The sequence below is a fragment of the Struthio camelus genome, chromosome Z, assembly GCF_040807025.1.
Source record: "Struthio camelus isolate bStrCam1 chromosome Z, bStrCam1.hap1, whole genome shotgun sequence".
NCBI lineage: Eukaryota > Metazoa > Chordata > Aves > Struthioniformes > Struthionidae > Struthio > Struthio camelus.
Genome location: NC_090982.1, coordinates 66960614 through 66972761, shown reverse-complemented (window position 1 = coordinate 66972761; position 12148 = coordinate 66960614). Strand labels below are relative to the sequence as shown.

The 12148-nt window shown below is 47.5% G+C and overlaps 1 protein-coding gene across 2 annotated transcripts in view; it reads left to right on the top strand.

The window, feature by feature from the left end:
- The first annotated feature begins 7421 nt into the window (after positions 1-7421).
- Positions 7422-12148, top strand: part of LOC104146912 (zinc finger SWIM domain-containing protein 6) — a 116529-nt gene continuing 111802 nt past the window's right edge. For both annotated transcript variants that reach the window (XM_068927476.1, XM_068927475.1), the window contains exon 1: positions 7422-7942. In XM_068927476.1, coding sequence (XP_068783577.1) covers positions 7426-7942 — 517 coding nt within the window. In that variant the 5' untranslated portion in view covers positions 7422-7425. The remainder of the gene's footprint in view (positions 7943-12148) is intronic.

Below are 12148 nucleotides of genomic sequence, written 5' to 3'. Positions count from 1 at the left end.
TAAATTCAGAGGTTCAACAGAGACCTGTTCCTACCCAGAACCTCCACTTACTGGAACCACTAAAAAATGTATTTTACATGAACACACCAGAACAGATTTCTATCCCTCCTGCTCATGGATCACAACATCCCTAGGGTGACTGATGGTGACATCTGCCTAAGCCTGCAGCTAGCCTGACACAGTATCTCCTATAGCGCGTACACCACACCACAAATAGTGCCTCTATCTATTGCTTCTGAAGGTCCCCAAATACAGCTCATCAGAAGACAATGTCTAGCAATAAGATAGATGGCCCATGAGTCCTACCCAATTTATTCAAGCAAAGAAACATGGAGACATATTAAGTATTAAGGGGTTCCCTCCCTTTTCAGTAGTTAAAACTGAGAAAGGAGTGAACAATCGTTTGGCAAATTCTTGCAAATTCTAATATCCCCATGGAAGAGGCTCAAAGCACTAACCCTCTGGAAGAGTAAGAGTACATTGTGCCACTATTATTCCAAGTGTAGAACTGCAGCGGAGGCATATCTCTCTGCTCATCTTAATCCCTGAAGCACAGAAGAAAAAGAAGAATGCTCTCCCTTTCTGTTCAGAGCAACTTCAAAAAGTTAGATGCTGTTTAGCCACACGCCAGTGGAAAAAAATTAAAGCCCTCTCCCTCACTGGAATCCCAATGAAACCTTTGAAGCTACTGAAGTAGAAAGAAGTATTGGGTTTTCTAACAAAGTTTTACTGCAGAGCTCTAACCATATTTTATCTCTATCTTCTGAGTTTGATTAGGAGGCTTAGCTGAGATATTAGCTCTGGTACAATTTCCAAGACTGCAGAACAGGAAGAATAAGAAGTAGGAAGAGAAGTGGATGAAATGTTTAAGGGACATTAGTTAGAAAAAAGAAGCATAAAGTCTGTTTCTAGACTGAATTGTCACTATTAAAGTATTGTCAAAGGGATATGGGAAAGAGAAAGAAGTGATAGAAACAGACTAATATACCAAGAAAATATATATAGTTAGTGTAAAATAAAGCTAAAAGCATATCTAGAAAGTTGACTGCTCCGGGGGATGCAGCATCCCACAGCTCAGTCACTTGGCTTTGCAGGAATAGCATGATAAAACGAGCATACATCATTCTAGTTAGCACTTGGACTACAAAATTTCTAATACTTTTTTAAGCCCTGGGCCAAATGCCAAAGTTCTAACTTAGTTCAACCCAATCTGATACAACGCCATAGCTTTTAAATGGCAGTTTGCTTAAGGATGGAGTTGGCACCAAATACAGCTATGCAGCTACAACAGGTAGAAGGTGAAAACTGAAGAAAGTAAAAACAAATCCCCAAAATGTTATACTCTCTCATCAGGCCTTTACTAATTATTCTTCCATGTTGTTCTCTTTGACTAAATGAAGCTTAACATGATTGGCATGTTTCTGCAATACAGGAAATTTTAGTCCTTTATTTCACAGAGTGTCTGAATTACCCAGGAGCCCTTATATCCAATCCAGATAGGCTGAGTGGCATTTTGCATCTGAATAATCAGTGGCATTTTGCAGCTGAATAACTTCTGAACTGGTCTATCACATTTCTGGGGGAGAATGTCTGACCAGAACAGGTTAAAGCTTTAAGAATCTTTTGTTTTTATTATTAGTATTATTTGCATTCCACAACCACCTTACCATAATTGAGTGTATATACTTGCATTAAAGAGAAAAAAAAACATACCTAGAGGGAGAAGTTTTTGGCGAACTTATATTGATCCTAGAAAAATATATACCTTTAAAAATAAAGTTTACAAAAACTCATGAGAGGAATAACACTGTTTTTACTTTGAGAGTTCAAAAATTTTGCAACTTAGATCTGTAGAAGGCCACAACAAATCTACAGTGATGTTAAATCCAGTTTCGTGTCAGAGACGGAATTTTCTGCTTTAGACTTGCTGCAAATGTTAAATGAATAACTTAAAGCTCTAAAGAAAGGTGAGATGATCTTATGCCTCTTTTCCAAGACTTTGAAATTCTGATCCTTCTAAATCAGTTCAACATGTTTAATTTTCAGGAGTCACTTGCACACTTTCACTTTATTTGCAGCAGTGATGCTTTTATCCCTAGTAACTCAGTACTGAGCTAAACTGTCCCAACAGATATCCCAACACAAGGCTCCTTATAAGGAAGAAACAATTCATTCCCAGAGTCTATTCTCAATAAATGTAAACTGAATGTGCTCATTCCTTGAGGAAATACAGAGCAGTATTAATTCACACAGCTCTGGGACTCTGGCACACACATGCCCTCCCCTGCAGTCCATCTCAGAATGACTTCATAAGTCAAATATCAAGCCACAAAAAGGCAGAGGACATAGCAATGAATGTCAAGAGGATTTAGCTCAAATTAAGATGTTTGTCTCTTTACACTATTCTAGAAAACTGGTAAAGCATGCTTAGTATTTTAAGTACACTTTCCTAAATGTTTTTAGACTCTAGCGTCTGACTCTTGTTTTGGAATCATTGTTGAATTTAATTAGAATAAAAAGCTGCATTTTGAAAGGGCTCATTCAGTGCTGATAGTTTATTTTCACTTTAATGGAAGGACTCTAAAGTCTTAAAAGTGCTGGCAATATTTATCCTAGAATGTTTGGTTTGATTTAAAAGGCTATTAAAGGCAGACTTTCTATTTTTAACTCAGAGTTAAAAATAGTCTCTCAACATAGTGGATAAAACTATCTAAGAAAAGATTTAAACACTGAAGATATTGATCAAATAGCACTTTTTTTCATCTATCAATCTTAAGATGATCACTTCATCAGTTCTCATCCCTATTACCTGTTTTCCCAGAGAATCTGCTAATTGTGAACTTCATGCAGCTAACAAAGTGTAGTGCATTAGCTGCCTTTTCCTACAGCAGTGTTTTTCAAGCTTTCAAACAATAAATACATTTGGAATCCATAATATCTATAGCCTTCTTAAAGGCTATAGAAGTGCTTAGTTATCTAAAAAAAACTGTAGAGGAACGGGTTAAAAAAAAAAGTGTTTAGCATTGTAAATTCATCTGCTTCAGTATAGCCATCAGCCTTTCTTATACTCAATTATTTCACTTTTAATTAACTCTTAGTAATTTTTCTTAAATATTTTTCTTAAAGCTTTAGCCCTGAGAATCCTCCCAATTTCAGCCTCCTTTCCCAAGATTTTTTTCCTATGCATCTCTGACCCCCTGCCCTCCCAGTGTTTAGAAATATTTTATGCAAAGCATGAATTTGGACTCTTGTTCTACTTAAATGCCATGTCTCCCCTTAATGGTTGTTGTTCTTGTTCTCATCTTTCCAGACAAGTTTTAACCACCAGGGTGACTTGGGTTGTCCAGCACGCAGTTGTCTGAAATCTGGAGTTTTCTACATACAGACCGTTTTCTACTTCATATGGAGACAACTGTACAGCTGAATGTGATTTTTCTTTTAAATAAGCAAAACCTATAGAATACTCAAACCTTGTATTTGTTACTGCAATGAGTACAAATGATCACAAGTGGCCTAGTGCTTTGAAACATTCTTAAGAAGGAGTTTAACTGAGCTGTTGCCAAGGCTGTATTTCCAAGTAGCTTGCAGAATAGCCTTTGGTTAAGTACAGGAAGTTAACCAAATTCAGGTTGCTGCTCTGCGGCCATTCTTTCCTCTCCGTATAACTTTGGAATACGGCCCTTCTAAAAGCATGAAGCAGAAAAAGAGGAAACGAACGCTCAGTAAAAGTCTCCCCACAAAGGAACATCCGTTGAAAGAAAAATGAACTACAAATTTAAACACAGTCATGGTATAGCTTTAACACACCTTAATTTCTTCCCTGGGATTAACATTCCTTCCCAGTTGCTTTCAGAGAGTTCATTTTGAACTCAAAGGGCAATACTGGCAGGACAGAGGAATTTCAGGCTTAGATTAAAACTTGTAAGCTGCTAGTGCTACTGCTGTTGGACAGGTACACCAACACAGAAGGAGCCCAGGAGAAGTGCACGTGGTGCTTGTGGCATCACCTCAAGAACAAAGATGTCATTACTTCTTCATTTACTCCCTAGCCCAGAAAAGCAAAAAGCTTAAGCAGCATCCTGTGTAGCTATTAATATTCACAGACTTAACGGGCTCAGCTATTCCTGCTGAGTGGTAGATGAATGAAACAGGTGCATCTATGGGCTTTTTCATCTGCTTTTCTCTAATATTTCTTAAGTCAATTTTTGATTATTTTTTTCACCAGATCTGAAAAGGTAGAAAAACTACTAAGTTGAAATAATTGACTCACGGGCTACTTTTGCTTGTCATAGATATCTTATTTCTCATTGGCATACTTCTCACTGTTATTTCTCAATTTTTAGTGTACAGCTTGTTTATTATGACATGAAGAATTCTTCCAGTGGTATTAGGGTGTTATTTTTATTGCAGCAGGTGGCTAAGACCTGGTAAAGAACAAGTCATTACCCAATTTAGAAGAGCATTTTTTATTGACTCGCTAGACACTTGTTTAAAACAGAAATAACGCTCGAACAATATAGAAAATAAAATTGTTTCAAGATGTGGAGAATTTTTGAAGAAGATTAAAATGGGGGCAAAATTAAATATATATTTCCTCTGCTCTCATATATACAAATATATAGGCAATCATAAAGTCATTCATTTCTTATCTTCTACATTTCTCTTTCTTTACTCTCAGAAATACTGAAATCGATAGTGTTTTAATAGTAAAAGACAACACGATGTCCTCACTTCTTGCCTGTAGTGTTCAGGCTCCCAAATACCCCTCAAATTTAGTCAAGTATATAAATGCAGTAGATCCCTTGGAAGATAGATGCCCAAAATGATGACAACATCTCAGCAAGGTGTCTGCAAATTTGTGAAATCAATGCCTCAAGAGTGACCGTTTATACTTGGGAAGCGCCTTGCATCAGTTTACACTCATTTCCTTTCCAGAAGGTAGCTCTCATGATCCCAAAGAATAAAACAAGTTGCAGAATACACAGAAAATAAGGTAGGTTGAACATAGTTTAGACCCTGTCTTTTAATCTGCAGCTTAAACACCTTTGTTTAAAACTGTTAACTGCTTTCTTAATACGAGCAAACGACAGTAACAAAAAAGCAAAAAAAGTTCAATTCCTAGCGATAGCAAAATTCTCTTAGTAGCATTGATTTGTAATTTCTCGAGAGCTTACTAGCATTCCAAAAAGCCACTACTTCCATATTCTAAACCACTGTCAGGTTTTCTACCAATCTTCCTTTAGAAATCTAAGTCAGCAAGTTTGATAAAGTTGAGTGAATTTCTCATCCATTTTTAATGGAAAATGCAGTTTCTGCAAAACTATTCAATCACCTCTTTAAAAAATAAACTATTGCCCTAGTCTAGGGGTTTGGTGGAAACAAAAATAGGTATTAATTTTCAAGTCAGCTTGATGTTATTCGTATTTCCTGGATTTTATGCCTGACAGCCTTCCCATTCTTTAAGCTGTATTCCCTGATGGGGCTGTCTCCCCTAACGTGCACCTCCCAACTAAACAGTTGCTTTGCATCATGGAAAATGTAGTCTAGCTGGATAAGTTAGCCTACATGAGCAAATGAAGCAATAAGGCACTCAAATTATGGATTCGGCATGTCAGCAACTGCTATTCACTGTTAAAACGAAGCAAGATACATAGGTGTTTCTTCCACTGTAAGTTGCTAAAAAAAAAAAAATGCTATTTTCAAGGTAAGGTTTATCAGAACCTTTAATTCCATTAAAAAGAAGAAAAGTTGATTGCTCTAAAATAAGGTTACACCAAAGCCTCCCTCCACGAGAGGGAGAGAAACAAAAAAGTTATCAGTTTTATTAGTTAGCCCTAATCTTTTCGGCATGGTATTTCTATAATATTCTGCATCAGCAGTCTGGCTATAATTAGGGCTAGAAGCGTATCCACTGTTCGGTACTGCGAGCAGAGGTAACAGAACAGACTTCACTTGGGGTCCGCTCTGTCTTATTTAGATGACTTATACTCTGGTTTTGAGCCTGCTGCTGCGTTTTCTTTTTCACGGAAGGCCATTTACATTTGAACACAAGTATAATTTTTGAATGATTTATTTGAGTGAGTTCTGAAAATTAAAAAAAAAAAATCCTTTTTACTTCACGCACTGTGGAAACTGCGACCATTACACCCATTATACCCGCTTGCTAAAAATTAACCGGAACAGATGGTTAATACCAGCATTTTTTTATATACATCTTTCTACACCAAGACAAACACAATATTTTAATTGCATTCACTTTACTCACTGCGGGTTGTGGCACCAAGCCCTTCACCTTGGGCTACCGGAGCGGTTCCAGCGCGGACCATCTGCGGAGCGAGGCGGTAACGCGCAGCTCGCGCCCGGCGCTCGCCGGCCGAGTAACGGCCGCCACAGGGGCGCGTGGGGCCGCGCGCGCCCGGGACCCGCCGCGCTGGGCGGCTACCGTAGTGTCTCTGATAGACGGGACAGCCTGGGGCGGCAGGGAGGGGGGCTGCTTACGTCACGCGAGGGGAAACTGACCCCGGCTCCTGTCCCAGAGGCGACCTGAAACTGGCTTCATCCCATAGAGCCGCCCTAGGGCTGCTTCAGTCACGCGTGGGGAAAACAACCCCGGCTCCTGCCTCAGAGGCGGGCTGAAACGGGCTGACAAGCCCGTTTCAGCCCGCCTCTGAGGCAGGAGCCCAGGCCCGGCTCTCCCCGCGCGGGGCCGCAGCCGTTGGGAGCCGGTCGGGGGCGCCTCTCACCTGCTCTCCGCCGCGTCTCCACCGTCTCGCCGCAGCTCCAGCGCCGGCAACGCCCCGGCTTGAGGGGTTGGAGGCGGGCCAGCCCCCGCCTTCCCCGCCGCCGCCGCTCCCGTGCCATTACCGTATTTCTCTGCGTTCGCTTCCTTCCCCCCCCTCCCCCCCTCCACCCCGGCTTTCCCAGCAGAGGTGACCGGGTTGCGGCCGCGGCGGCCCCGCCCCCGCATTCCATTCCCTACATGGTGTCACTGAGGGCGCCGCCGGCCCCGCCCCCTTTTCCCACCACGCGCGCGAGGCGCGCCCGGGCTTGCGCGCGTGACATCAGCGGAGGGGGTGTGTGGTGGAGGTGGTTTGGAGGGGGGGGGACGGAAAGAAGACGACACAGCGGCACGGCGTTCCCCCCCCCACCCCGCAGCCGGAGGCAGCAGCGCGCGCCCGCGGCCCCCCCCCCCCCCCCCCCCCCCCCAAGAGCGCGCGGAGGAAACCTTCCTCGGGCCGTTCTATTTATGTTTGTGGCGGCGATTTGCATAAGCCGCCGCCCCCTCGCCGTGGGTGAGGTCGGGGCCCCGCCCCCGTCCATATAAGGGCAAAAGGGGGCGGGGCGCGGCGGCGGCCGCTCGCTCGCTCCCTGGTGCCGTTTATAGGGTACAGCCACTTCCGCTCTCCGCTTAGAAGCGGCGCGATCATGGCGGAGCGCGGTCAGCTCCCTCCCCCCGCGAAGCGCCTCTGCTGCAGACCCGGCTATGGCTCGGGGTGCAGGCCGGGCCAGCGGGCGGGCGGCGCCGGACCCGGCAGCGGGGCGCTCTGCGCCGGACCCTCCTCTGCAGCTGCCGCCGCCGCCCTGGGGCTGCTGCCGCTCGGCAAGACCCAGAGCCCCGAGTCCCTGCTGGACATCGCGGCTCGCAAGGTGGCGGAGAAGTGGCCCTTCCAGCGGGTGGAGGAGCGGTTCGAGCGGATCCCGGAGCCGGTGCAGCGCAGGATCGTCTACTGGTCCTTCCCCCGCAGCGAGAGGGAGATCTGCATGTACTCCTCCTTCAACACCGGCGCCGAGGACCCCGCCGCCGCCGCCGCCCCCGGCGGGGCCGCCGGCACCGCGCCCGGCGGGGCCGCCGACACCGCCGCCGCCGACGAGACCCGCCTGCCCTTCCGCAGGGGCATCGCGCTGCTCGACGGCGGCTGCGTCGATAACGTCCTGCAAGTCGGTGAGTCACAGCCCGGGGCCGCGCTCCGGAGCCGGGGGCCGCGTCGCTGCCCGGGCAGGGCGCCGCCGGCCGGGCCGGGCCCCCGGCGCTCCCCGCTGCTGCCGCCACCTGTGATCCCCAGCGCCCCCCCCCCCCCCCGGTCGCCGCTGGCCCCCTCCGCGCCCGCCGGCTCCTCCGCCAGCCCGGCGGAGCCCCCCCGGCCCGGCGGCGCGGAGCGGAGCGGTGCGGTGCGCGCAGCCCCTCGCTGCCACCCTGTAATCCAGGCCGTGTAACTTCCTCTGCCAGTCTCCTCCCCCTCGCATCCAGAATACATAATAACTCCTTCACCCCCTCTCCTTGACACGGCCGCGGCCCGGCCCGCTGCCCGCACCCGGCACGTAGCGCTGCCGCCGCGGCACTGCGCCCCCGGCCCGGCCCGGCCCTTCCGCGCTGCCCCCTGCCCTGCCCGCGCCCCGTAATCCCGGCCGTGTAATCCCGCTCGGTCTGTCCCCTCCCCGCCTCCGCCCCCGGTAATCCGGGTCATCCTAATACCCCGAGCCACAATAGAGCGGAGATGCCGCCGCCGCCGCCCCCTCCCCCCGGGACCGCGGCCGCGAGTGGAAATGAATCAGCAGAAGGCGGCACATGGGGGCGGGGGGGGGGGAAGGGGGCGGAATACGCTGCTATCCAAAATAAAGAAATAAAAACGAAGGCGAGGATCCCCCCCCGCCCCCCCCCCCGAGCGCATTTGCGGTGCGAGCGCGGCGGCGGCGGCGGGGGCAGCGGCGAACAAAGGCATTGTCCGGGCGGCGGCGGGGGGCGCCCGGGGGGGGGGGGGGCCGCGGCCCCCTCCTGACACCAGCGCGGGTGAGAGGTGGGGGGAGGCCGGGACGGGACACGACGCCGCTCTTCCTCCTGCTGGAACAATGCTCCCACCCGCCGCCGCCTCCTCCCGCTGCCCCCGCGCTCCGGCCGCCGCCTGCCGCTGCTCTTCACCTCGGCGGCCGCGCAGCCCCGGGCGGTAGCTCCTCCCCGGCGGCTCCGGAGGTGGGTGCCCCCCCCCCCCCACCCCGCGGCGGAGGCGGCCACGGCAGGGGCAGTCCCGGGGGGCTCGGCCCCGTCGCGGCCGCACGACCTAACACCCCGATGCCCGCGGGTCGGGCCGGGCGGCGGCGGCCCCGCCCGGGGGGGGGGGTCGGTCCCCGGTGAAACTTCCGCGGGGGGGTGATGGGGGGGGTCGGGCCGCGGCCGCTTTGTGCGCGCGGGGCGGCCGGGCGCGCTGCGCCCACCGCCGGCAGGCGATGCCCCGCGGAGCGGGAGGGGGCCGGGCACTTTGTTCTCATTTTCATGTTTATTTGTGTCCTTTTCAGTTTTCCGTCGCTCCCCCTCCCCCCCCCCCTCCCCGAAAGGGGAAGCCAGACAAAAGAGGCTCTTTATTTCTTTTCACCGCCGGTGAAACGGCGAGGCTTTGACAAAGGGGGAGGAGGGCTGCCGGCCGGCCGGGCCGGGCCGGGCCGAGCGGGGCCGCGCTCCCCCGACGGGGCCGGGCCGGGGCGGTGCGGGGCGGCCCGGCCGTGCCCGGTCAGCGCCTTTTGTTGGCGGAGCCGCGCGGGGCGGCGGGGCCGGGGCGGGGACCCCTGGGTGCTGCCCGCGGCTGGGCTCTCCGGCACCGCCGCTTATTTTCCGAAGGGAAGCTCAGTTGCTTTTTCTAGGCTCGGTGCCCTTCCCTCTGCCTAGGGGGAGTTCAGCTTTGAGACGATCACTTCTGGTTTTTTGATTTGTTTTGTTTTTTAATCTAATTAACTTTCTTATAAGTTTCGTCTCTTGGCTTCCCTGCCCTTTCCGAAGGTCTGAGGCACGTCTGTGGTTCCTCAGGACTGGCAAAACCAGAAGTAGGGCTTTTTTAGTTTGGTTGGCAATGCTGAGATTTTTTTTTTCCTTTTGCTTGCACTTGGTTCTGTTTGCAAGCGATGAGGAATGACAGGAGTGCACATAGGGAGGGTTTCTTGGCTGATTACATTTAAGCCAGGAATTCACTGTGAAAATAAAGCCAAGGGGCGATAAATAAAAGATGCAATCTTCTCCAGGAGACAGACACCCAGCGTGGGCTTTGCTTTGCTTGCTTTCAGCAGTGGAATAGGCCTCAGTGAGTAGTTGTGAAAGAAAAAAAGTAACTTTTTGTATAGCTTCAGAAGGGGGGGGGCATTGAGTAATGTTGGCAAGGGTCAATGTGAAGGAAGAAAATATGCATAAATACAACTGAAGTGTTGACTGCTGCTTCTGGAGCCCTTAAACACATTCCAAACAAATGCTATACATACTACTGAAAATACACTCTTTTTTAACTTAAGTGAGCCTCTTCTGGAAAGCTGTGCAAAAATAGTAGTGGAAACTGGTGGTAGGAAACATGTCAGTTGCTCTGACATAGGCTTTTGGCTCGGCCAGTGAGGGAGCAGTGGAACAGTTGGGGTGGGCTGGGTTCTCATAGGAAACTTTTTGTATAATTTGGGGTAGCTGTGTCATTAGGGCTGGTAAAGACCCTTGCCAAGGAGGTACTCCTTGTGAAGCAAAAAGGTGCAACTGTGAAAGCAAATTCGACTGCAGTGAGTTATATTGGGTGGAGAATGGAATTAGTTCCATGTAATACAGCTGAATATGTAGCATTGAGGAAAACTTAAGGTTGAGTTTATATAAGTGCATGTTTAGTGACCGTATAAATGTGAACTTATGTTCTTTGCAGTATGAGTAATGGAAACTCTGTAAATGTTTACTATTGTACTATGGAAAAGCACAGTTATTGGACAAAGTACATTTTATTACAGATCAATTCCAACAGCCTTACTTGTTACCAAAGTATTACTGTAAACAGGGAATGCAGGATTTGATATCTGAGGGAGACATAAATTTAATTTTAGAGCTAGTTAATGGAACCATTTGCTTCTGAATTCTACATTTGGTAACCTAGCTGTGTATAAACATCCAGTCAAATTTATCATAGCAACTTTTTTCAAGCAGCAGAATTAAAAAAAAAAAAATCAACTTGTTTCTACATTCTTTCTAAAACTCTTTATGTTACACTGCTTCATGTCCCCTTTTAACTTTTTGTCTCACATCTGTAATTAAAAGGAAATCCTAAATAAAAAGAAGATAACACATTAGTCATACACACAAGTTTTAATAATCGAGCAGAAAAGCTGTCTGCTAGTGTATGTTGAAGTTAAATGACATTGCTCCAGCGTAATAATTAGCGTCACTTCGTTTTGAAAGATTTTTCTCAAAAGGAGTTGGCTTAAAAATTCTATTTACATCAAATTTATCGATGGGCTTTTTCCTTTTTTTTTTCTTTTTTTATTTTTTAAGTGTTTGGTATGTTTGAACCAGACAAAGGATTTCTTCCTTACCTTATTTAAAAAGGTTACAGAATTCAGGCTCCTAAAACAAACCTTTTCAACTATAGAAAACAAAGCTCTTCTACTACAGTTGTTTTTCATTTATTTCAAGCTAAATATTTTTAGTGATAATTGTAGTCTAAACATGAAAACACTTTGTGAGTAAATACAACAATCTGGAAGGAAAATTAGAAATTGACTGTGTTTCATTTGGCTAAATTTATAAAGATGCCAAGAGTGAGCAGACAGTTTTAGATGGTGAAGTGTATATTTGGTTTCTGAGGTTAGTCCTGAATTAGTTTACAGTACTGTATTGTCGTCACAGCTATGTCTGTCAAGGTTAGGAGGAGGTATGATCCCTCAATAGCACAGTTGACCTGGCGAGAGCCCTTAATGCAGCTATTCTAGGAGAAGGGGGGGAGGGAAAAAAAAAAAAAAAAGCCCTGTGCTGTGTGTTGGTATGACACTTTTTGCTTGGGGAAAGACAGAGGCTGCAGTGATAAAAAGCTCAGCTTTGCTGCTGTAGCTGCATCCACATTACAAGTACTTGAAGTGGTTTTCTGGTATATCATGTAAGTACTCCTAGAATATTCTTGTCTGTCTTTAATTTGAGGTCAATTTGTCTTTGCTGCATAGACCTTGCTTGCTCATATAAGCCTTCCTTTAAGGTGTTATACCCCTTTCCACAATAGTGTGAGACTTTATAATCACAGTAGTCGTGCCTCTTGGGTATGAATACTAAGAGTGAGTTGGAGAGAAGAAACTGCTAGGGTAGGAAAATAATGTAAAGAACTAATTGACTGGTGCTTACCACAGCTCTAGAATTTGGTGTTAATGT